General features: G+C 48.0%; 1 protein-coding gene across 7 annotated transcripts in view; it reads left to right on the top strand.

Annotated features, from left to right (window-relative positions):
* The window catches only part of CTNND1 (catenin delta 1), a 478,107-nt gene extending 460,887 nt beyond the window's left edge, over window positions 1–17,220 (top strand). For 6 of the 7 annotated variants that reach the window (XM_069629030.1, XM_069629031.1, XM_069629032.1 and 3 more), the window contains 2 exons: window positions 14,592–14,682; window positions 15,063–17,220. In XM_069629030.1, coding sequence (XP_069485131.1) covers window positions 14,592–14,654 — 63 coding nt within the window. In that variant the 3' untranslated portion in view covers window positions 14,655–14,682; window positions 15,063–17,220. The remainder of the gene's footprint in view (window positions 1–14,591; window positions 14,683–15,062) is intronic. The other variant, XM_069629034.1, reaches the window with a different exon arrangement.
* Window positions 17,221–27,217: the final 9,997 nt, after the last annotated feature.

A 27,217-nucleotide genomic window follows, 5' to 3' on the forward strand; every position in this document is an offset into this window, starting at 1 on the left:
TGTGGGGCTGCGTAGTGCGAGTACTGCCGGTCTTGCAGGTGCAGCCGTCTCTAGATATCCACTAGTCCAAAAACTCTCAGCAGGGCCTGTAATGCTTTTGCAGCCGGGGTGGGTCTATCTAGTTTACCGTCAGACCTGTCAATTTTGGGGTATAACGTACAGTTAAAATCCCCTCCCCATAAAATCGCTCCACCCAGTAGGGGGCTAATTTTACCATATAGGGCCCTAAAGTAGGCCACCGTTTCTTTGTTAGGGGCGTATGAGTTTATAATGCTTAATTCTGTTTTCCAGCATCCCACGCACCACTATCGTTCTACCATCTTGGTCTGCTGTGGACTAAATCAACTGAAATGGTACATGGGGTGCCACCCACGTGACCACCCCCTTGCATCAGCAGAATGTCGCTCCCATGGTGGTCCTCCACTTTTTCTTAACCACTTCTAGTTTCTCCTTAGCAAGGTGGGTTTCCTGCAGTAATGCTGTGGCCACTTTCAGCCTTCTCAGGTACATCATTACTTTATTCCTCTTCAAATAACTGAGGCCTCTCACGTTCCAGGTTACAATTCTAAGGCTTCCCATTGCCATGCGTGGTTTGTCCCTCCTTCTCCCCCGACCCCCTCCTGGGTTTTTCTCTCCAGTATAGTTTGGCATGAATTTGGTCTTGTATCCCTCCCTCTTCCAACATAAACTCCCCAACTAACCCCCCTTCCGCTCCTTTCCCAACTGATACACACAACCCCTTCCCCCCCCCCATCCCTACCCGTCCTCAACTGGTGCCCAGCTCCATCCTTGGATCTCAGGCTCCCCCGCGTTTGGTCCTGCCTCGGGATGCTGAGATCAGGAACCCAGCAGGGGGTCACCGATCTACCGGTAACCTAACTGATTTACGGGGGTGTGAGAGCAGGTTCCCTTAGGCTCCTATGCTTAGCATTATGTTTCCGTGCCCCAAGGATCATATTCATATGGCCTTTATTGCGCCTATCCCAGCAACCATAGCCCTATTTTATATTCAAGTCCCAATGTCTGAGTCTGCTGCACCGTCGGCGTTGCAGACTTCATCTACTTACCTGCGCCGTCTTCCTTCTGGATACCCGATTCCGGCAGACGGCTCTGTATATCTAGCCACTCCGCCGCCTCCGGGGTGTCAAAGAACAGTGCCCTGTTTTTGTGGTACACCTTCAGTTTTGCCGGGTATATCAACATGTATTTATAGCCTGCTTCCCGCAATCTTCTTTTCACCTAGCCATAGTTCATGTGTCTTCTTTGTAACAGCAATGTGTAATCCGGGTTTGCCGTTATGTTTGCTGATGTCCTCTGTATCGTTCCTCCCTTCCGGAAGTGCTCTAGGATTTTCTCCCTATTGCGATAGTTCAGGATCTTGGCTATTATCGGCATCTGGGGGGGTTGGGGGGGGGGTTCCTGGTGTTGGCCTCCTTGTCAGAGCCTTGTGCGCCCGTTCCACAGTGAATCCTTGGGTCAGCAATCCTCCTCCCCCCCCTGGTTATTTCCTGCAGAAGCATTGTTTCGATGTATTCCGTGGGGTTTGGTCACTCTGCTCCTTCTGGCAAACCCACGATGCGGACATTATGCCTCTGGGCCCGTTCCTCCACTCTGTTTGCTAAGTTGCTCACGCGCTGTTCAAGGATGTGGAGCTCTGCTTTGTGGGACGCACTTGCGGCTGTGTTCGGGGCTACTTCCTTTTCCAATTCGCCTTTACGTTCTGCTAACGTTCTGACATCTTGTCTAAGGAGGTTCACCTCCTCCTGCACCGCACCTACTTTAAGTTCTAGTGCCGCCTTCAATTTGACCATGGCAGTTTCCAGTTTGGTCTCCCACGCCTCTTTCAGGTCCGCTATTGCTGCCAGGATTCGCTGATCATTGCTCGTGATGTCGGGACCCGTGGTGGGGGTCCTCTCCTTACTCCTGGCTCCTTCTACTGTGACCGGCGTTCTGGCATACTCATCCAGCGTGGGTTGTTCGCCCTTTGTTTTAACCTGTTTGGCAGCCATCTTGATGTTGTCGTGCGTTTCTCTGCGGGCACCCTGGTTTATGGCCCTCAGCTCCTCATGGTCATCACGTAGTCAGCAGTGGCCCCCGGTGGAGGCCGCAGTGGGGGTCCCCACGCCATGTCAGTCCGTGTCTGGAGTGTGTTTTGTCCTCCCACATACTTGAGTGCTATCGCTTCTCGTTGTGCTTGTGCCCCGACCGCCGATATTTCAGGCTACTGTCTGCGCCCCTGGGGTCCTATTTGGTAGTTGATGCAACCCTGGCTGCCCTCAGCAGAAGGTCACCTGCAAGCGTAAGCTCCAGCGGGTCCCCCGCTTCTAGCTGTGCCCTGGGTTTTGCCCTCAGCACCTCTTATGTGCACGGGGTGGCTCTGCTGGTGTGCCAGCTTCCTATAGTGCAGTGTATAGAGGTTCCAGCTCCGTGTGATGGACTTCCACGTGTCCCTCTGCTAGGTGCTGAGCCAATGGCCTGGTTCCAGTGTCAGGCACCCAGTGTTACTGGTCCTGGCGCTACTTTGCCCACATCAATGGGTTGTGGCCATTTCATGTCCCAGCGCTTGTCTCCCATCACAGCATGCCATGCCCCTGACAATACAGTCCTCTCAGACTGTTCCTCTACCATGGATGCTACGGTGATCCGCATCCACTGCTTACGCTCAACTTCCCAGCTTCATGAGCACATGCTTTCACACTAGTTCGGTACCTGCTGGAATGACTGTGTGCTGTTAATACAGTGTCTCGCCCTTCTTGGCTGCTGTAACCAGCTACTGATCTTCCCTCGATCGGGCACAGCGCCCGTTCTGTGTTTTTCAGCACAATGCAATGTATCCGCCGGGCGTCCCTCAATCCAAGCTCCCGGCAGTTGATCTATTCCCCACTCGCTGTCCCCGACCTCAGGCAGCGCACTTTCCCAGTATTTTGCTTGATACAATGTGCCCCTCTGGGGCGGGCTCCAACACAGGCGCTGATAAAATTGTATCCATTTCCCTCTGCTCGCGTACCTTGCCTGCAGCATCTGCCTGCCAGCCGATGCACTGCTGTTCAGGTCTTGATGTCTGGCAGCCCACATTACTACTCCTGCTCATTGCCGGCTGTGATTACGCTGCAGTCCCTCGATAGGCAGATCATCCAGTAGTCGTTTCGAACGGGCCGCACCTAGCCTACATCATTCCTCTGGTCCTCTGCAGCGTTTCGCTCCCGCAATCCTCCGCTCACTCTTCTCTGGAGACCTGTTCTGTCTCTCGCTGTTCGGCTCCTTTGTTACTGGCCATCCGCCATCTTTTTCTATTCGTTCCCGGCCACTGCAATCTTCGGGAAGCGCAGAGCTATGAAACCACTGTGTTCTACTGCTCGAAACCTTCCCCAGTCCAACTCAGGTTATTCATGTGCATGCACGCCTCTTTTTGTCTCAGGCGCCTGCATGTGCACTTATATCGCGGATCATAGTCTCCGCCGGAGCTCTCCCAGGAACACGTCTGCTCACATGGCCATTGTAGCCACGCCCCCGCAACTGCAAAGGATGACTGTGCAAGCCATTTGGAGCATTAACCTCCTGTGCCTTCCCTATCTTTTCAAATGTTCCCTTTACTTAACTGGAGTGGCCTTCAAGCCCAAAGTTTGAAGCCGTTAATCGTGGTATGGAATCCCCATAACCTCATCTGGAGGGAAGGGCTGTTTCGCCAGTACATTCTTTGATGCCACACATTCACCCTATTTTTAGATTAATATTTTGAAAGTCCGGTTATCGCTTCTAGTTTGTTTGCCTTAAATTGATAGACCTTGGTCAACCTCTCCTATTTTTACAGCGCATTCATAGAAAAGGTGTTTAACTAGCACAGAACTCAGTGATGAGGCTCTTGTTGATGACTACCATGGATAAGGCACTCTTGTACATGTGTGTTGAGAACACGGTTGCTCTAGGGCCCCAGGCGCATCCCCACCCAGGGAAAAGCAAGCTGCGCTAAATGTCACTATATGTTCAATGGAATGTTCCGAACATCTGTCCTGCAGCACTCCCAAACCCCCGGTAGTGGAGTGCTCATTAGATGGAGTGATTGGACTGCTTGCAGTTGGTCCTTGGATTAGCCAGGGTCAGGCAGTCCACTATCGCCGCCCCCCACCTCCTTCAGACCCCTCCATCTTGGTTTGTTAGATATGGAGGACTATTAACGTGATCCCTGAAGTACTACGCTTTTCCACCCTTTTTAAATCCGTTTTCCTTGGTCTTTTTATCAGATCTGTGCAGTTTCTTTGCAGAAGCCGTTGCCAAAACGAGTTATAACAAATTCTTTGATGGACCTGAAATGGGAATGAGGAAGGCCGATACAACACCCTTATGGTTGTACTCTGCCAAAGGTTATTTAAAACACAAGTTTTGTTCTACATAAAGAATGTTATGGTCTGTGAAACCGAAGTAACCAAATGAAGATGGTGGCAGCAGACGCATTGCTCCTGCAAATCCACAGGAATGTAGTTTATAAACAATAGTTCTTGTAGTTTCTAAATCGGGTTACTAAGTAAACTATGATCAAATGAGATCAAAACAAATTTACAAAATTAGCAGTGTGACAATGCACAGGAGCAAGCCCCTGAGAAGAATCCATACAGAGCAGACAGAGGAACGAAGACTACTAAATGCCCCAGTTATGATGGCACTTAACTGGATTTGTGGTTTAAATACTTCCTCAATGTCACCTATGCAAACACCCCACGTGTGTCAGTCTGTGAATACACTGTCCATCTGCAGCATTGATTCTATAACCCTGTCTTACCCAGTCTAAAGGATGCTTGTAGCACACATGACGTTTGCTGTAAAGGATATGGAGATGACCTATTGAGGTCTAGCTTAGGCCTACCACCACCTCACTAACCAACTATTCCGAGCTTGTGAGGATATGAACGATCCAATGCTTGCAAAGAATAGGTTATTTCATTATATTAAATTCTATTGAAAGTGAAGTGGAATCTTTGACCTGAAGACCTTTTGCATCAGATTTTGGACGGCCATCTTCAAGAATACAGTTCATGAAACGAGTACAATTGTTCTTGTACCCAACTAGATCGTCCAATGGAACATGCATATGGTTTTACAACATTGCCCACATGTGTTCTGAAAAAAGCTAAATGGCTACTAAATTCTGCAACCTTTTCCTCTCCTCCCCGACCCCCCTCTTTATGCGTGTGACTCAACCGATCATGTGGTAGTGTTGCTGAGCCAAACATGGAATGTGCTCTAGCACCTTTGACCGTCTTTTGTGCTAGATGGAGTTACAATAAAGACCTCAGACCAAATAATCTGACACCAAGAGTGCGGCAAAATACTAATTTATTCTTTTACTTATTTAATAAAGCAGGGCAAACTGGCAGACATCAGGCTGATGCATGCTCCCTCACAAGGTAACTTAGTTACATTTAGGGGTCTTCTACCCCAATATGCGTTATCTAGGACGTCATTATTCGTGGCAAATGGGGGTTGGATGGGCTTAAGGGAACATGTCTACACATGGATCATATATGGATTAATACTTCATTGGCTGGCCCTTATCTGTAGGACACACCATTACTACCTCTAAACAAATACAGTACCAATTATAGCAGACATAATGGCAGTAGATCGGTCTTTGCAACATTGTATGTAAGGTTGCCCCCAAGAACTATTAATGGGTTGGCATGCTGCCACAACCATGGACTATTGGCTCTCTAGCAACACATGTGAAACGAAACTTGGGTGTTTGATTCCAGTTGGCCTAATTGGGAACACCAGGATTAGTCTATATATCTCATTGGTTGGATTTAAGCCAAAGTCTTCTGTCTGTAGTTGACTTTATAGCTTGCCCACTGTCCTGGAACATTCATGGGAGTGCAAGCTCACCATTTTCTCTGTCTGAGGCTTTAATGAATAGCCCTTGTCTTGACTTCTGAGTCACATATATACACACCCAATCAGACTATACAATGCTCATCAGGATACAGCTGGGAGCGCGCTGCGCCATCACACAAACTACCAACCAATAGCTTTTAAGGAAGACCCTCCACGACACACCGAACGACTAATAGAGCGAGCCGCGACAGGAGGAAACTAAAGACTGAATACATAAGCTGACCAAGATGGAAGTACTAGGACGTTTCATTAACAGCAACCTTGGCCTGAAGCACTCCAAATTCCAACAGACTAATGTCACAATAGATAGCAAGGAGCACCCAACTTCAGGTCCCACACCGGAGGGAGAGAAATCAGACATAACAATCACATCATACAATGCTAATGAGGATACAGCTGGGTCCATGCCGCACCATCACACACACTAGTCAGACTGCCTATAAGAATCGGCAACTACCTCACCCACTGGAATACAGCTGAAACGGAACAAGAAGTATTAGAACCAAGATACAGACCCCACTAACCCAACTTTCAAATCTCTGCATACTCAACCCACCCAGCAATCCGCACGCACTTTACCATACTGCATCAACAACTCGCAAACGCATCAACCCCTACAGCACACGAGGGATCACCCGATCCGATGCTCGCACTAAAGCTCAGTGCACAGTTTATACCGAACTCAAGCCGCCAACAGCACACCACTTCTCCCACTACCACCGACTAACGCTCCCCGCCCTCCTTGTTTACTGATCCGCCAGAGCACCTGGGGACCAATTCCATTGGTGACGGTGCACTATAGAAGTACCTATAACAGCGTGTGAAGAGACCACGAATTTGTCCATTTCATTTTACCATGCAGGGTACTGTTGCTCTTCTTGGCCTCTAGACACTTGCTAACTCCATCTCATGAGCTTCATACACTTTTGATTGTCAGTTATTTGGCTCTTGCAGAAGTTTTTGTCTGTTAATCTAAGAGCGATGTGCCTTTCGGTCATTGCGTATCCTTAGTTAACTCCCCTTGTGCCTTGCAATTATGTAAAATAGCTTCCTTGGCCAACATAGCCTTGCTGTTTTTGTGCTTACAGAGCTTTTCTGCCTTTCTGGATCCTACTCCCTCAATCCATTTCTGAGGTAGCTTGGTTGAATTCAACGTGAAACCACGTCCATTTTTCCATTAATGGCCGTCCTTGCCACATATATATTTGAGGATTGTGGAATCTGCTTAGATCACATGCTATGCATAGGCGGACATCGAGTGGAAGCTGCGGAAAAACATTGACTGGGCATGCCAGTAATACTATCCCTAGTGTGACATCTACTGTACACATGGTGCTTCATGCGTCGGTCCCTCAGATTGTTTATTTTTTGTTGCCATCATAGTTGGTTGCATATGGCAGAGTCCCTTCTTGGCTATCGCCATTGCTTGAAGTTAAACTTAGTATATTCTTTCTGTCCTTTTGATATCGGTCTACCGTGAGATCTTCGGCGACTGCATCGAGGTTGCTTTACCATCGTCGACAACCACAGTTCCTTGTCTAGATGAACCCTTGCCACGGCCTCGGAAGGACTCAACTGGCCTCGCCCCTCACAGTAGAGAGTGGTTCATTCTTTAGTCTCATTAAGAGAATGCATATTCCTCTCTACCCACTTATTTCGCAAGGCTGCCTTCCCCATACATATTGGAGAATAGGGTTTGCCTCGCCTGTAATAGAAAGTTCCCTTGGAAAGACTTGCCCCGGGTATGCAATCGGTCTCCCAAGGGATCATCACGAAGGACGGTGCAAGTCGTGTAAACTGCTCAGGCCAAAAACACTAGAGGACCGCAAAACAAAATGTTTGGCCCACCATGCAATGCTGGCCGAGGCCGCCATGGATGTCGAGGGAGCCTCCAGCGATGGCAGCATCGACGTCTACAGTGACGCAGAGGTTGATCGGGATCAGTCAGAAACCCGCGTGCAAGCACCTGACCCAAACGGGCAGGCCGGTGCTACTGCTATGGGGATGACACCCGGTGGCACTAGCACAACCAAGTCGCACCAAGTTACACCACACAAGGCACACCTGCCATGGCCTACTGTACCCATGACGTCTGCTGTACATGGGTACAGTAGACATCACACTAGGGATAGTGTTACTGTCACGCCCTGTCAATGTCCCTTTTCGAGTTTTGAAAACAACTAGAACACTCGGCAGCTTCCACTAGATGTCGGCCTATGCATAGGATGTGAATCTAAGCATATACAAGCATCAAATATGATTACAATGAGTAATGTGTCCCATATTTCTGATGCTTGTGAAATCTGCTTAGATCACATGCTGTGCATAGGCCGACATCTAGTGGAAGCTGCAGAGTTAGTTTTCGAAATTAGAAAAGGGACGTCGACGGCGCGTGCCTAGTGTGACATCTACTGTACCCATGGTCCTTCATGCACAGAGGTCCCTCATTGTTTTTTTCCGTCATCGTAGGCGGACGCTGTTTCGCAGAGTTCTCCTTTCGGCACACTGCCATTGATTTATACAAATTAGAGATGGTTTCTCTTCCTATCCTTTATATTCTACATCACCGACTATCGAACATCCGACAGCGGTAAAGATACGACCGTCTAAGACTCATCGACGGAGCTGTCTTGCCTTGGAAGGCTGCTTCGGCCCACACAGTAGGGAGAGGTTACTCCTTTTCGTACATTTTCGCCTAGCTGCTGTCTTTCCATTATGCATAGAACCCCCCCCCCTTCAAATTTTGCCTAAGTGCAACAAAAGATTCCCTTGGGTCGACAAGCACTTGGTGTGCAGCCTTTGTCTCCCTTGGGATCACGTTGAAGGGAACTGTCGAGCCTGTAAGCTCTTTAAACCCCAGACATTAAAGGACTGTTAACCTGCATGGCGTGGTGGGCCCAGGGCTTAGTTTGAGGCCACCATGGACGTGAAGGGGTTTTCAGCAACGCTGCGTTATCGACAGCGAAGGCAAGGGGATTACTTCAGTTTCCCAAGCGCAGGCCCCTGACCCCATCATACAGGTCGGCGGCCTTTTTACGGGGACACCCGGTGGCAGTGGCGCTCGAAGCCCCCTTTCACTAAGCGCACAACCCACAGCCAAGACTTGACACGGTCGTCAAAGGCCCACGCACAACGTCTAGGGAGGGGTTCGCAGAATCGCTGTCATCTGGGCACTCAATGTTCTGATTGCCACATGACAACCCCCGACTGTCAAAAGATGGAACATATGTCGTGACTAAATCCATTCCCGAATGTCGCACGTCGGTAGACGAGACTTCAGCTCATTCCGTAGCCGAATTTCAACTTTCTTCATCAAACGGTAAACCCTGTACGAGCGGGACTAGACAGTTTGGTTAAACGTCCCAGAAGGCCTAATCAAGGGGACAGAGTCCAAGAAGACTTAAGACCCCTCACAGGGAAAGGTCCCATAAAGATAGGTCCCCACATAAGGGTAAGGACTCGCAGGAACAAGATTCCTTGTCTGTAGCCCTAAAGAAAAAGGGCCAGCCTTCACCACAGGTCCCAGTCACTCCTCAGGATCAGGGGTTTCCCTTGGGCCCTATTCCATTCCTAGTTCTGCCCAATGGACATGCGAGGATATTGACATGGTTGTGAGAAGGATGACTTTCATGGCAAGCTTCTTTTAAAAAGACCCTAATATGCCATTGAGCCCAACGTACTCTTTGGAAAGGCCGTTAAGACTCAAACTGCTAAAGAAGAATACGATACACTAAAGTCGTTGGGCCAGCTAACTAACCCACTGGCCACAGAGGCAATAGTAACTTTCGTCGCTCACCTGGACAAAATTCAGAGGGGTTCAGGCTACAGTCAGAATTAAGGAGCATCCCGGGGGTAACAATCACGGCCAGGCCTCGGAAGGTTAGCAAAGGGGGCAGCGCAGAGCCCACGGCCAGGGGAGGTCCTCCATCTAGAGGTGGTACCACACATCCAAAACAGTGACTACCTGCTTCGGGTGCCCCCCATGTCTCTCCAGTAGGCGGGCATATTGCAAATTTCACCGAAGCATGGAGGGAATCACCTCAGACAAATGTGTGCTATCCACCATAGCGTGCAGTTATTGTGTGGAGCTCATCCAGCAACCCCGAAACCATCCCCGCGCCAGACTCACTCGAGGGAACACCAATGCATCTTCCTCAAGGGAATCGCAACACTGCTCCAAAAGGACGCCATAAAAATCATCCCGGCCAACAAGGTAAACTAGGGCATTTATTCAACCTACTTCATTGTGCTAAAGAAAGATCTAACAATGTGCCCAGTATTGGACTTATGCCCTGCAAACAAATGTCAAGCCACAAAAGTTCTGCATGGACTATGCTACAAGAAGTAATCCCTCTGCTAAAGTGGGGGATTACATGGCAACATTGGATATGAAAGATGCTTATTTTCATATTTCAATGTTCCCAGCGCACAGAAGATTCTTGCGGTTCAAGATAGCAAACCAACACTACCAATTCAAAGTGGTAACCTTCGGAATAGCATCTGCACCAAGGGTATTCACAAAGGTACTGGCGGTGGTGGCAGCACACCTGCGCAGGGATGCAATACCAATGTACCTATACCTGGAAAACTGACTGATTACAGGGGAGATGCCCCAAGTTTGCAGGCAAAACCTTCAAAGAACCATCAACCTTCTCTTTCAATTGAGCTTAAACTAGACAAAAATAAAGCCTACTGCCGAGCACAACCAAACAGTTCCTAGGAGCTGTAAAGAACTCAGAAGAGGGGTTAGTCTGTCCACCAGAGGAAAGACCAAAACATGTTACTGCAAATTCCTCATTATCAAGCCGGCCGCCAGATAAGCGTACGCAAAGCTATGCGTTTGCTAGGCATGATGGCATCTTGCATTTACCTGGTATCACATGCGACCCATGCAGGAGTGGTTGGCGAAACAGTGGTCTCAGGCAAGTGGTCAGTGGGACGATCTAGTGGTTGTTTGGCCAAGACTAGTACAAAACCTTTGCTGGTGGACGAGAGAATCTGATGAAGGGGAAAACCCTCCACGATCCAGAAGTGCAAGCGATTGTCACAACAGACGCCTCACTCGCCGGGTGGGGGGCGGGGGAGGGCTCATTGCCTTAATCACACAGCACAAGGTCTGTGGACTCCTGCTATGGCGCAGAACCACATCAATCTGCTGGAACTTCTGGCGGTGTTAAAGGCCCTCCAGACATTCGAGATTCACCTAGCGAACCAGTCAGTGCAATTCCTCACCGACAGCACTACGGCAGTGTTTTACATCAACAAACAGGGGGGCACACATTGTCCAATCTGTCAAGCGAGCGCAACAAATTTGGAAATGGGCACTCAGACGGAAAATATTCCTATAGTCGCAGCACGTTCCAGGGGAACTAAACTCTCTGGCAGACTCACTGAGCAGAGATCCCCCTACCAGAGGAACACAAATGGCAACTAGACGGCACCTCTTCTCTCAATGGGGTTTCCCCACAATAGACTGCTTTGCTACAAGCTGAAACAGTCCATGCATAGACTTTGCGTCCAGGTCCCCCAGCCAGGCTCCAAGGGGAATGCCCTACGGATGATCTAGTCGAGGAAATTTGCTTACGCTTTTCCTCCCAGACGCCCCTCATGAACAACATGGTGAACAAGATCCACAAGGAAAGATTAACGCTCATCCTAGTTGCTCTTATGTGGGCAAGACAACATTGGTATCCACATCTGTGCAAACTCGCAATGTGCGATCCCATCAAGCTCCCATGCCTGACCAATATACTCAGCACGGGGTGGATTAACAGTGCACCCTCAACCTCCCTCAATGAATTTGGCAGCATGACTCCTGAAGTCGGAGTTCGGACATCTTAACCTACCACAAAGGTGCATAGATATCCTGAAGGAAGCAGGAAAGCCTAACACTAGACACTGTTATTTCAACAAGTGGAGGAGAGTTGTAATTTGGTATCAGTCTAAACAAATTAATCCTATAGAATGTACCCCATCCAACATTCTAAATTACATGCTCCACTTGCTAGACTCGGGGATAGTTTAACTCTTTGAAGGTCCACCTGGTGTCCTTGTCGGCCTACACCACCTCCCACAATAAAGTATCATGGTGGAAGGTGCCGGTCATCAAAGCATTCATGGAGGGTGTAATGAGACTTCACCCTCCGGTTTCAAACCCGCCGACAGGATGGGATCTCAATGTAGTACTCGATGAGCTCATGGGACCACCTTTCGAAATGATGCACAAGTCAAGTCTATAATACCCGACTTACAAGACTCCTTCTTGGTGGCTATTACTTCCATAAGAAGAGTTAGTGAATTACAAGCATTGTCAGTGCAGGATCCTTTCTTTGTCATACACAAGGACAAACTGGTTTTACACTCATCCTAGGTTCTCGCCTAAGTTAATCTCTAAATTTCATGTGAATCAGTCCATTGAGCTTCCAGCTTTCTTCCAGAACCCAAAAAGCTCAGCTGAGGTAAAACTCCATACACTAAATGTAAGGAGTTTGGTCCTTTGCTATGTAAACAAGACCAGACCGCTAGGGAAAACAGACCAACTGTTTGTCTAAGTAGCCCCAGACAGAGAAGGGGGATAGCATTTCCAAGAATGCCATCTCCAGATGAATAGTCGGGTGCATACAACTGTGCTATTCCCTGTCAGACAAGACACTGCTTTTCATGCCAAGAGCTCACTCCACAAGGAGCACGGGAGCTACTCTGGCATTTATTGCAAATGTCCCCCTAGACAGCATTTGCAAAGCAGCTACATGGCGCTCAGTACACATTCACTCAGCACTACTGCGTTCACACCCATTCCAAGACAGATACACAGGTGGGACAAGCGGTTCTAAGACTTCTGTTCGCCCATGAACCTTCTCACAAACCACCACCACCTTCTCCTAACACTGCTCGCTAATCTATGCACATCATGTGATCTAAGCAGATGCCACAAGCCTCAGAAGGGATACATTACTCGCTGTAATCGTATTTCTGATGCTTGTATCTGCTTAGATTCACATGCGCCCACCCTTCCTCCCCTCCAAAAGAAGGCGGATGGATGCTTGGGAGCTTGTCTGATACATATCTGCTTGGATACATCTGTACTCACGCTACACTTCATGCTACCTCATGTCAGAAAAATAACAAGCTAAGGGACTTCGATGCGTGAAGGACATGGGTACAGTGGACGTCACACTAGGGTTGGTATTACTGGCACTCCCTGTCAACGTCCCTTTTTGAATTTTGAAAACTGTAATATTCTGCAGCTTTCACTAGATGTCCTATGCACAGCATGTGAATCTAAGCAGACACAAGCATCAGAAATACGATTATGGTGAGTAATGTATGCCATATCTCTTTAGCAAGCTTCTGTGTTTACAATCTACCTTGCGTTACTGTGTATTCAGTTATTGACCAGTAAGTTACTTAATCTTCATTATATCCACACGATTACTCCAGGTTTTAGGTACATGATTCTCTTGATGCGTCAGTTACCTTGTTGCGCTCAAGTATTTTTTCACGTAGGTTCATATACCCTCTTTGTGACATCACTTCGCGTTTGTCAGATTTCTCGAAGGTTCCATGATGTCCATAGGCTCATGCTGACCTCCGTCCATGCGGCATCTTTCCACATGTTCAGTTCAAGCATACATTCTGTATGGCTGTCTGCATAGCATATCTTACACTTGATTCGGTGTTGGAACAATACACGGAACTCCATTTACTGTTCTTCTGCTGTTCCAGTATGATGGCTGTGAAGGGGCGGGAACTAGTGAAAAAGCATCCAGCTGCCCCTCTACAGGAGCATAGCATTTATAGATCCACGTGTGAAACTTTAGCTTGCCCAGATATTTTACAAAGGGATACATACTCTACTCGCACACAAGTAACTCTTCAACATGCAAAAATAACCTGAGCAGTGTCTCAGAGCGTTGTGGGCTTCTTGTCAGTGTTTTTACTCGTACCAAATGTAACTTCATTTACAGTTTTGTAGCCCTACCACTAGATGACAAAGGACAAGCAACTCTATAACTGGTCTTAAGGTGCCAAACAATTATGGAAAAGTAAAATAAACTTCTAACTTTGCCAGCATCTACTCCCGTTACATACTATCCATATCCAGCACAGTGATAGTGCAGTTATTTCCTCAGCATAGCCACCACATCAGTCCTGTGTATACCGCAATTCACCTTAGACCATCTATCCACAAAAAATACTTTCTAATTGATTTGTTGGCAATTGTTAATCTGATCATTCATCCAACCAACCCAAATCTTTCTACTCTACATTGTCACATGCAGGATCAATCCATTTAACAAACTCATCAAATCTTAATGTATGGCCAATTTACCACCAATAGTTACCATCAACATGACTGTTCACTCAAACTATTCATCCTTCGCACATCGCGTATGTCATTCCCCAGCCCATTGCTCCATTCACACATACGACGCCTGTGTGTAAATGGTATCTTGAAGTACTCCCGTTGTCATCTTCCAAACGAATCCAACACCTATTTGTGTATTCACACTACATCGGGTCAAGCCCACAGACCCTTCCAGTCACCCATATACTGCGCATTTCTTATTATGATGGTCTTTTTCACTTCACACCCCAAAGGGGGTTAAGAATATCGAATAACTGGGTCCCTGGCTGTGGTACTTCAAGCTTTCCTCTCATCCCCCCCCTCCACTACTAACGCTTTATCCCCCTCCTAATCGCAGGAAGACTTTGCTGGCAGCAGAGTGTCTCTGAATCTCAGAGATGGGTGTGAGGAGCTGCTGTAAACTCCTCCTCCTGTGTTCTACATATACGGTAAAGTTGTTTGCTTTTATGGGTATTGTGGACCCATGTAATCAAAAATCGAAATCATGCTTGAGAAATTAATATATAACCTACCCTTTAATTAAATTGGTTGCCTGCATGCCTGATTCCGATATGTAATTTAGTAGGGAGCCAGAGTATTTTGCTTTGCCAATCTCCTGTGTCTGAAAAGAACTTTTAAAATGTTTGTCAAACTGGAACATGGGCAGCAGAAGCTAAGATGTGCAGCTATAGTAGCTGGGGCTGGGCGATAGCTCTGCCGTGGTCTGTAATATCTGAATAACCAGAGGGACAAAACCAGTTTGTATCCTCTGCCAGCAAAGGAAGGTTTGTGTTCAGAAGATATTTTAACACTGCTTTTTCTCTTTCAGCAAAGAAATTAGAATGCAATCTCAAGTGGGAAGGAGAACTTTCTGCAGCTTCTGAGCTTTCTAATATTATGGACTGATCTCGGACTGGAAATATCAAACCGAAAAATGTGCCAACTGCCAGGATTGCAAGCCCATGCCACCTCGGGTATGCAAAGTGACAGCCCCAACTACGTTCTGGACGTCAGCATCTCAGTAAACTGCACCCTGTCCACGCTGAGCCCCCACCAACCCGCCTCACTGAGATGAAATGTACATTGGTCTGTACGGTGCTTTTGTGGGCATTGGCTGCCTTTGCTACGAACATTGTTGCCACCCAGTTGCTCTTGTAACCCCTTGATCTTGTACGCCAGGAACACTTTTGTGCACGGCATCTTTGATAGAAACACTGGTGGAGGGGGAGACTTTCCTTTGAAGCGCACTGGACCCCGAGAAGCCAACAATTGAACTTGGACAACATTATTTTGGAAGGGGTTTTGTATGGTTCTTTCGGGTGGTAGGGTGGGGTGAATGTGGAAAGGATATATAAAAAAAAATGCTGTTGGACAATCGGCTTTTCTAACCTTTAGGGTCCGGTTTCTGTGAGACGGTTGAATTTTCTCTCAAAACACTAAACAATATTATATTTTTTTATTACTGGAAAGAGGATTTGGGGACCATAATCTATTACTATTCCTGGGAATGGCACCAGGAAGTTAAAGGTGGCCAAGTGTACTGAGTAGGGACCAGGATAACAGTAGGTTTAATGAAGGAGGCGTTTGGAGCCCTCTTGACTTGCCACATCCAAGGATGTGCCATGGTCCTTTATGTCAGCACCTTAGACCCACATGCACATAGACTTGAGGAGGCACCTATCGTGGCTTCCTTCAGAGCTTTCAAGTGCCATGATTGGGTGTAAAACCATAGCTGCACTGTTGAGATATGATGTTCTAAATAAAGAGGTTTTCTGTTTTGTTTGTCCTGAAAGGTTGCGATGTGTGCTCCATAGTGCAAAACCACTGATTTCAATTTCACTACAGACGCCCTTCTCCACCACCTTCGCTTCCATTCGCCCACCCTCCTCATTTTTGTTGCGCCCTCAACATCACCTCCACTGCCTTTCTTTTGATTTTTCAGCAGGGATGGCTTCTGTTATGACCGAATAAGGCATGCCCCTGGAATTTTTCAAAAGGTGAACCAATGAATGGGCAGATATTTGAGGTGAAGGGGGAAGAGAGGTGGAAGTGGTCTTGGAAATATGACATTAATATTTTTTATTTGAGGTGCATCCACTTTCTTCTCCGAAAACCTTTAAAAAGAAAAGCTTTTCGTTTTTAACATACTCAATACATTTTATACTGGAAATGGAGGGATTTAAGGGCTTGTATGAAATGAGAAAGGATCCCTGTACAACTTCATTTAACGTAATTTTAACAAAGTAACATTCCTGTGTGTGTATATAATATGGCATTTTATTTTCAGTTGCGTCTTAATCTCATTTTACAACCTTTTTTGGCAACCTGTACAAGGCAGACTGTTTTTCCTTGGGACTGCGTACAGCATATTTTGCTACTAATCATTGCCTTGGATTGCATTAGACTTTCAGAAATTGGGAAGGACTGTTAGTGGCTTAAGACTCCAATTTCTCCTTGCTGGAAGTTCAGAAAGACACAGATGGGAAAGGTGTTCAGGGACTGGGTAAGCTGCGATCAGCTTGTTTGCTGTGGAGTTGCTTTAATAATTGTTCTATCGCAATTTAGAAAATTCCAGGGTGCCTTGAACAAATTATCCCTCACCAGTTACCCTCTCCAGACCCTCTCTCCTGTGTTAGAAAATGTATTTCCTGAGATCCACTGCTGCACAGTGTATATTTTCTGCAATGATCACTGTCCTGTGTGCAATTTTTTTTAATTTGGTTTTTATGATACTTGCCTTTTTATCTGGGATTCTGTTGGGACTTTTTTTAATTGCTCTTTGTTGTAACTAAAAACACTAATAAAGAAACGTTAAAAAATGAAAGCAAAGGCATCCAACCTTCCAAAAATGAACTCGTCAGATGGTAACAATACAAGCATTGGCTTTTGTTTGGTTGTTTCTGAACATGAAATGCGACACTAAGCTTTAATCAAGCAGATTTATTTTATACAAATATATAAATAAAGGAGTTTAAGGAGTGAGATCATTCAAAGCAATTTGTTACTATGTGTATTTGGAGCATTGGTAGTTGGTCCCTCTCGTGTAAACGGTACTTACCATGACCAGTTACTCTGAAGTATATCATCATTGGTTGAATAGTCTGTCACATTATCCCTGGTTTTATTGCAAACGAAGCACAGCATTTACCTCAGAGGAGACTGATCTGGAACCAGCCGACCCTCAGCCGGTGGCCCGTACATCACCCATTGGAGAACTCGCTGGACGCTTGCTGTTAAACTTAAGATGAAAAAAAGTCAATAAGGCATTTATGGCATCTGAAGGATATGAGGCCAGTCTCCCCCAGCCCCCCGAACCCCCCACCCCGATGCTGGCACAGTGGGCAAACCTTTTATATCATTCTACATATTGACTTGCAGCAACTTCAAACAGACCTATGCATCTCTATGAAGGCAATTTTCTAAAACCGTTATAACTTGCACGTGCAGTAACATTACCATATTACAAAAGTGTGCACCTTTCAGTATCAGAAGGATAATACTGCAGTATCACACGATTCTTTAAAGGTATGGGTTTGATGAATATTGTGAGAAGGCTGTGCACTGCACAGTACCCATGCTCGCAGGCTAATATTTATTTTTTTTATTCTTGTTCATTTTCAGTTGTCTAGGAAAAGCTATGAAATATAATGGTCACTTGGCAATGTGTGATCTACACAAATTCAGATTTTCCGGTTCCTAGCCTTTAGCAATTGTAGTTTCTGGCACATATCCTAACATCAATGATCTGCTGACAGTCAGATGACAAAATGTCAAATTTATGAGCTACAACAGTTTTTTTTCCAAGTATATATCTGTTGACAAAATGAAGATTGCCTATCATTAGTCCATACCAGAAACAAATACTAAAGTTCAGTGGAAAGAGGTTAACGTTGAATACATGAAGTACCATTGCTTTAGTTTGGAAAACAATTTCTTTCCTGGCGCAAATTGTGCAGAATCTTTGTTTTCTGAAAAGTATTCTGATCGCACTCAAATTACATTATCTGGGGGGATGTGCGAGTTAGGACTTTGGTTTGCTATAGGAACAAATGTGAAGAGCTTATTTAGTGCGCTATAAGTGTGTTCGGGAAGCACCTATATCAACATCCCACAAAGGGGTTCCTTTCTCAAACATATGGGAATTATTTGATAACATTTCTTTAGCAAAGGTTCAGAGAAATCGTTTTTCAATGACTGTTCACTTGTAAACAAGCGGACGTTTTACTCTAGGTACGCAAGTCCGCTAAATGTTTACTTTGTAAATGTTGAAATGGCAGAACGTCAATATTTCCTCGTAAAAATAAATATTACAAAAGGGTCAGGACCTCTGGGGAAACTGGGCCAGAGAGTCACACCACTTTAAGTATTTCGGGAGGAGTGATAGTTTAACATGTATTACAGTAAGATCATTATTGGCATAGCAGTAAGGCAGAAGGACAAGATGGGGATAACAAGACAGGACAAGAATGGTTTGGTCTCTCTAAGCACCAGACTGGGGTATGTGACTAATTGGCTAGAACCTTCATTATAAGGAGCACAGAACACACATTCCACTATAGCTGAACAGCAATGAGGCCTTAACATAAAGGCTTGGGGTGAACAGAAGGCAAGAAATGAGAGCAGAGCAGGGGAGGTGGAATTATGGAAATTCGTATCTTGGTGAATGTGACCAAACCTTTCACTTGCAGTTTGATCGCTGTTGGGTAAGAATTGGTGTAGTAATACTGTGAGACTACACAACACTGATCTGCTTGGTACTACCCACCTTTTGGTATAAGTCTGTACTACACAAGTTGGTAGTGTGACTGAGCAGCCAGGCCCATCTGAAGAGGGGTAAATGTGAGCTGTAGCAATGAAATTCGCAAATACAAGTAGCCAAGTAACCTACTCAAGGTTTCAGTTATACATATTTAACATCAATTTTTAAATAAGCGTTCTTTAAAAAGGGCAAGATATGTAACAATCAAATATACTTTAAAATAATTTTCTATAATCTGTATGGGTTTAGTGGCTACTATTTAGAGATGCTTTTAACACACTGCCTAAACCCTGAGGTGACTTCATTTACAAGGACAGTAATGGCATTTATATATCATTAGTTCTAATTTGCAGATTTTGAGGTTGCACAAAAAAGTTAAAGGAAGGAAAAAGGTTGAACTGGTTCTCAGGGCATGTGAGTATACTTAAATCTTCCAATTAAGTCTAGATAAGCCTTTCCCAGCAAGAAGTCTAAAAACAAGTTACTACCTATGGGGGACAGAATTAGCAAAAGTCAATGGACTAGAGTCTGCAGGGAGCCAGGGCCTGCCCAAGTCAATTGGAGCACAGTCTATGGAGCTGAGGCACTTCTTATATATTTTTAGTAATTATTTTTGTTATAGTTAAAAATCAACTTTTCAAAAAAGGATTTATCGAATGTATACAAACACATAAAACTATGCATACATAAAACTTGGACAAACATGTTAAAAATAGACAAACTATACAGGTTGTAGAGCTACAGATTTAGAAATTATAAAAGTGGAGGATAAAAAAGTATGGAAGAAAACAAATTACAAATTTCATGTTTAAGTGATCTGCACATTGAATTTCAGTTCATCCATTTCATAGTCAATCGTCTCGTTTTTAGGAGGATTATACATTTCACAATTGCAATTTGAGCTGCCATTAGCTTTGTGTAATAGTCTCTTCCACAAATCGGTTCATGTTAGCATTTTGTATTCGAAGAACGGTTTAAACATGTTCCGTTGGTTAACCAAGGCAGTGCAATCAGTTAGCAAGTGTTGCAGCGTTTCGTGGTGGTCTTGATTGCAGCAGAATCTACATAAACTCTCCTGCTTGGTTTATTGTTGCCAAGCTTGTATATTTTTAGTTTGGAAAGATTTTACCGAAATTGTAGAAGGATTCTTCGAAATTTAGGATTCTGAAATTTGAGAAGATGGGATTCGATAGTTCGAAGTTTCTTTTCCATGAAAGGGTTTCCTTTGAACAAATGATTATTGTTGTTGGATCGATTTGTTGTGTGTGTGTGTGCTAGTTTCAACTCACTTATTATATTCTATATAGTTGCTCCAAAAAAAAAGAAAAGGTGGCAGCGAGTAAACTCTTCCCTCAAACCTCCCACAAGGTTTGGAATAAGTAAACGGTGAATTTTGGGTTCGGGAAGGTGTCTCGTGCTCAAAACACCCATAAAGTTGTAAGAGTCCACTTTATACAGTTTATATCAGTGAGATGAGTCAGGTAATGGAGAAATTGATGTTTATTCTTCAAATGTAGACAGCCGACATGTGTTTCGACCCCCCCTGCTCTTTTTCAAGGCCCACACAATAGTCAAAATTCCAGTTCCTCAGTAGGATTGGTATGTTTTTGCATACACAAAATGGAGTGCTGTTATTCACAAGTTATTATAGCTCTGTTATGTTAGACTGTCCATTTTCTATTTTCAGCATTAATTGAACTTGGATTCTTATATCTGGATATAGGATATGCAGAAAATCCTCATTGATGCCTCCAAATCAAGCTTCTGAATATAGCCTGACTCGTAGATGCTTGTATCTTTTCCTGGGATAGATCTCTCCAAAATCTATATGGCTGATGCCTGGAAAAAGGTGCCCCTTGGCTGGAGTAGAAGTCGATAAGTGAGTGACAGGGCGTTAAGTACCCTAAGCCTAAACAGTACCTCTGGTTTGAAGAAGTGGTCCAGCTGGATTCTGTCCTGTTGCAGTGATGCAGATCCTGGGTTCCTGAGCCTCAGTCTTGGGGACAAGAGGGAGGGCGTCTGGAGGACTCCTGCGGCAGCAATTTGCAGGTCGTCGGCAGCTACAGGCTCTTTTCGGATCAGGGGCACTTTGCGGTTTCAGCGTCTGGTAAACAGCACCACCATGGATCTTGGATCCAGTTGGGCTTCCTTCACTCCTCGAGTCCTGCACACTGGTGAGGGGATTCAAGCTGTAGTCCTGCTTCTGGAGGGTCCTTGGAAGACTCCTGGAGCTACTGGCCAAATTAGACGTTGCACTAGACTACAGGGTTCTCGATTCTCGACCCCTGGCACTCTGTTCATGCAGCAGTGAAGTACAACAGCCAATCGGAGAGGATGGTTCAGTAGTGTTCCTCTGGAGGTTAGTTGGTTCCCCTAACCCAAGGGAAGAAGTCACTTCGGGAGCTTCTCTTGTCGATAACAAAAAAGTAGTTTTAACACACCACCAAGGCTTCACCAGGCAATTCAAAGGTCCAGGAGGATGCAGCACAGTTTCTTCGGGTGCTTCTCCCAGTGGTCGACTCGGCCTCTAGTCTCAAAACCCTTGCCTTTAAAGCAACTTTCTCCCATTCATGCACAGCTTAGGCTGTCACTCAAACAGCAGGGTGGCTGTCCTGAAAGGACAGCCAGCCAATCGGGACTGGTTGCATTCATGCACTCGTAGAGACAAAGGACCGGGGCGTTTCGGGAACCTCCCTCACATCCTGCCTTTCCAGACACACTGGAGACCGAGGTGGGTTTCAGCACTGAAGCCTGCCAAAGGCAAAACAAGCAAAGTGCTCAATCCTGGCTCAGCATGCAGAGTAAACCCCAAGAAAGAACTCGCAAACAGAAAATGGCAAAACAGTCGGGCCATTTTGACAAAAGGGTCACCCATGGGTGCTATACTTTAACTGAGGATTCAACCTGCAGTAGAAAAGCACAATAGTAGGAAAATTAACCACTGCCACCAGCCATTTAAAGTAGTGAGGGTAACAGAATGTTACGTTGGAATGTAGGATAAGGGGCTTCTGGGTAACCCCCACATCACTCCACAGAAAATGGTGTGTGCTGGACCCATAAAGAGAAAAGTAAGTAGTCAATTTCACTTTACTGTTCTTGGCAACAGTAGTGGCAAATGCAGCTTCACACTGGAAAGGAGTGCAGATTGCTCTCCTTATTGGTAGCAAAGTGGAGCAAGAAAGCCAGAAGGTCAGCATTCAGTGCGACTGATGCAGTTGTGACATCAGTTGCTGGAACACTGAGCTGGAAAAATAAATAAATCTGAAGGCTTATAAATGAATGCTCCCAGATGAGTCTCCATCTCTGGACTGTGCACTTTGCATGGTTTTATGTAAGGTCAGGCTGCAATGACCCACTGATTAAGCACTGGAGTTTGATTCTGTAATTATGTAATTAATCAGGGTTGCACGTTGAGAATTTCCAGGAATCCAGCACTTTGCAAGAGCAAGGAGCACCAAGCACAGCCCTTGCACATGTAGATGTTCAAAAATTTCACAAAGGAGGATATACTGATGTACCATTCTAGCGCTGAACTGTTTTCTGGAATAGAGTAGATTCCAGAACTCATTCAAGAGGTTTATGGCTGGTGCAAGTAACTGTTCAGAAGCATAATCTTACGTCCCGTCCCCTTTCCTCCATACTGTATGGGCGTCCCTTGCGAGGGACTGGAGATGGAACCTTTCTCACCAGAAAAATCTTCTTCCCCTTTAAATTTAGAGGTGCCGCCCTGGGAGCATGCGCTCGCCTGACTGCACTCACAGGCGCCACTCCTCAGTCCCCTTTTCCGTGTCGACAGAAAAGGGCCGATTTCACCAGCGCTCCTGGATTTAGCTTCGGCCATGTAATACCACACGCCCTTCCCTGGATATTCTATCTTTTTCTTTTCTATAGGTACTTGGTCCTCTGACGTCACGCTCCTCCCCGGTGCATGTCAACTTCAGTGGGCTTCAGCATTTGTCCAGCCTGCAAGGGTCTCTTCCTCACGCCCAACCCCACGCCCTTTGCCTCCGCTGCCTTGGCCCTAACCATGGCTGGGAAGGTTGTGACTCCACATGCACTGAAGAACAGGCTCACTAGGTGGAGGGAGCTCTTCCAGAAGTCCCCTCGGGAGGACCTAAAGGACTTTGTCAAACCTCACTCCAGGCCAAAGGCAAGGCCTCTATTTACCATCGCATCCCGTAAGGGTGACGCCTTGCCAGGGAAGCATCTGGCCGGAAGGAACCTCCTTGGGTTCTCATACCAGTGCACATACAGCCTAGTCCAACTACCAGCCTTGCGGCAGAGTGGTCTCCGTATCATGCTTGTGCTGAGGGACCACAAGGTTATTTTAATGGGGTTAGTCCCGAGGGGCAACACCCAACTATCAGCTTGTCTGAGGGGGAGCCTTCATGCAGCACTACCGGCAGTTCAGCCCTTCCAGGTCTAGGCCTGAGGTGCGGGATAGGCCTTATGTTCCAACACCAACCGTCTTGGACGGGGCTGGGTCCGATGAGCCAGGCACCTGGACTTTGGCATGTGGCACGCAGCTTAACAAAATGGCCACTGCGCCACACAAGATGGCCGCTCTTCCGATACCCTCTCTAGGGGAGCGGGTTGAAGAACAAGTCACAAGGTGGGACTGGTGTCAACCAGGTAAGTGGCCTACAGTTTATCCATCAGCAGTGCAGGGCAGGTTTCCCCTGCATCCCAGACAGAGCATGCCCCAGCTCCAGCAGCCCGCAGCCACTCTGTCAATATCCCCTGCCACCTCTTCAGCCTCCGAAGACCGGCTCTTCGAAAGGTTCCTAGCGCTGATGCAAACCCCCAGATGAGGGCCATCCTTCGGGATACTATCAGGGACATGCTCCCTCCGGCCCTCCCACCGGCACCCATAGTCATTCCTGCATTGGCTCCACTGCCTAAAGTCCCAGCGCAGCCTGCGCTGCCCCTGCCGGCTCCTCCGATTCTTGGCATCCCCACAGGCAGTTCCACAACAGCCCCTGCAGCAGCCACCGGCTCCGGTCCCCACACCGCAGCCCAAGGCGCCCAGTACCCATCCTCCGGATCCTCCTAGCACTCTGGTGGATACAGATGAGTAAGAGGACCCCAACACGCCATCTTCAGCCAAGGCCTTCCACAGATGCCTGGCAGTGCTGGAAGATTATTTGGGCCTTCCTCAGCCCGAGGGAGGAGGGGGGGGTCTTGGCAGAAATACTCATCCGAAGACCCCCTACAAAGACGGGGATCCTGATGCAGAAAGGCATCGTTGCCATGGCCAAAAAGAGGTGGCTCAAGCCGCACTTGGCCCAGCCTGTCAATTGGCGCCTCTACGCCAGGTACAGGCAGAGGGGGATACACTCTTGCTTCTCCAGCATGGGGTCTGGCATGGATTCACATGCTCATGAATATTCCCCGTCAGGCTGGGAATCCTCGGTAAAGAAAAAACCAGTATCGGTTTCGTTTCTGATCTGTCTTTCGTAGTAGTAACCAATCACTGGTCTCTGCGTCATACTGACCACAGCCAATGACTGCCCTCTACCTAAGCACCGCCTCTGGCAGCCATCTTCAGATTTTTACCGCACGTTCATGTGTTGGGATCTTCGTGCTTTTGCTCTCGAGCGTTAGTGCTATTTTTTTCACTTTTTTTCTCAAAAACTTTGTTTTTTTCGGTCAAAAGAGCCTCAAGCTCCACCGACTTTCCATCCGATCAACGGGGACCCGTGTCGGATTCGTCTGCGCCCCTCAAGGGTGAAGATTTCGTCGAGCTACGCTTTTGGAGGACTCCAGAAGCTTCTCAGGCCCGGACATGGCCCAGGAGAAGGGAAGCTCGACGCCCGGAAAGCTGTTCAGGATCTGCCCTGAATGCCAGCTGCAGAACGTCTTTAAGGAGGACGAACACTCCTTTTGTCTCTACTGCTTACATGAGGACAAGACGCACGTGGAGAAGGACTGTGCGTTTTGCGGCAATATGTCGGAGCGGACCATGAAGGACCGCCATCAACGTCTCGCCAACTGGCTGGAAGGGAAGAGCCCGTCAGGCGAGAAGAAGAGGAAGAAATCCGAGCGGTCTTCTAAGACCTTTGAGGACGCCCCAGCGACGGGGGTCCAACACAAGGCCAAGCACCGCGAGTCCGCTGGCACCGGGAGCGCCGAACGGTCGGGCTCTACGGGCGCCAGAAAGGGCGCACCCTCCCCGGCACCATCAGCCACGAGCCAACGCTCTGGGTCGGGTAAGAGGAAGGGCGAGCACCCGGCGAAGCTCCTGGAGAGTCCCCGGTCGAGCTCGAAGGCCCCATCGGAGGGGGAGCGAGGCAGTGTCCCCCCCCCCCCCTCAAGGATAAGGCGGTGAGCGCACCTAAGGTGGTGAAGGCCTTAATCCATCCGGCCAAGCCCTCTATTGATACTGTCGCGGCGGCCCTGGCTCAGCCTGTGGAGGCTACACCAGTGGTGGCGACCTCGGGGCTCAGAGTCTCCCTGCCACCTCGGAGGGAGTCCTCTTTTGTGCCCATCGATAGGACCCCGTGAAATCCCCGGCGGGGAAGAAAAAGGGGGTGTAGGGCGTCGTCGTAGATTCGGCCTCAACCTCGGAGGAAGAGCTGATCGAGGTCTTAAGCCACGGCCTTGGCGTGGAAGAAGACCGGCCCGTCGGGATGGATCCCGACGCAGGTGACCACAACATCGTCGAGGGTGCCGACGGGGCCCCTGATCGCCCGTCGGATTCCCCTCTGCCAGCGCCGCAAGACAACTCGGTGGCCATTTTGTTGGCTATACAGTCCTTATGCTCAGAGATAAGGACGAGACTACCGTTGCCGACGGAGGAACCTCTCCCGTCGGGGGATCCTGAACCGGGACCTTCTGGTGTTCCCCCGCCCAAGAAAAGAAGGATTCACCCTCCACCTCCTTTTCAGCCGTCGCGCCCCGTCCAGCCCTCCTCCCCGTCCACCCGAGGGGATGATACGGGGACTGACACGGCAGCGACGGGTACGGACGACGAGGAATACGAGGATCTACCGTCGTCACCTCCCACCAGGGCTTCTCCGCCCGACGAGATTGGATCGTTCCACTCCATGATCGCCAGGGCATCCGAGCTTTTCCAACTCTGCCCTGAGGAGAAGAAAAAGGAAGGATTCCTTTATCAACGGCGCGAGGCCAAGAGGAAGACGGTCCTCGCGGTGCCTCTACTGGACGACATTTGGGATGAGGGCCTCGCCCTCCTCAAGAACCCTTCCACGACGCCAGCTAGAAGAGACCGGTACGAGAAGTACCGGGTCCCGGACGCGGCCCCCCTGTGCCTCCGGGCGCAGCCTACCCCGGACTCCGTCGTCTCCGCGGCGGCCAGGAAGAAAGCGGGGGGGGGGTGCGGCCTCCACATCGACTTCCCCACCGGACGGCGAGGGAAAGAAATTGGACGCTATGGGACGCAGGGTCATCTCGTCTGCAGCGACGACGATTAAAGCGGCCAACGCCTTGGCTATCGTGGCCCGCTACGACAGGGAGCTATGGTACAAACTGGCTCCCCTGCTGGACTTCCTACCGGACGACAAGAGGGCGGATGCCCTGGAGATCCTACAGGAAGGTGAGGTGGCGTCGGACCACGCCATCACTATTGCGACGGACACCGCCGACACTGGGTTTCGCCAGTTGGGCAACGGCGTGTGCCTTAGGCGGCGTGGATGGCTCAAGGCTACGGACTTCCGTCAAGACTTACAGACCAGAGTCCTGGACATGCCGTTCGATGGGAACAACCTGTTTGGGAAAACAGTGGACGATTCCCTTCAGGCCATTAAAGCGGACACTGAGACGGCCCGGGCCCTTGGGGTTCTGCAGCAACGACGGACGCCCTTTCGGAGCAGCGGAGGCAAGGGCGCCTCCAAAGGTTCCGGCGGCGGTTTCTCCACCTACCGTCAAGCGGCCCGCTCGTCGTCTCAGGAGGCCTACAGAGGACGAGGCAAGTCTGGCGGACCCCGCCGTCGTCGCCAAGGAGGTCAAGGCGGCAAAGCCTCGTCGAAACAGGATTGAACTGGCCGTGGGGTCGGGGCCCCCACCGAAGCACCCCGGTGGGAGGCCGGCTGGCGAGCTTCGTCAGCGTGTGGGAGTCCATCTCCACCGACCGTTGGGTGCTGGACGCCTTAGCCCGGGGCCACGCGCTCGAGTTTCAAAGAAGGTGCCCGCGCGTCCCCCCCGTGGCCAGGAAAGAGCTTCACGTCCCTCAGCTTCTCCTGGAGGTAAAGGCAATGCTCAGGAAG

Source organism: Ambystoma mexicanum, chromosome 12 (genome assembly GCF_040938575.1).
Source record: "Ambystoma mexicanum isolate Mex_15411 chromosome 12, UKY_AmexF1_1, whole genome shotgun sequence".
NCBI lineage: Eukaryota > Metazoa > Chordata > Amphibia > Caudata > Ambystomatidae > Ambystoma > Ambystoma mexicanum.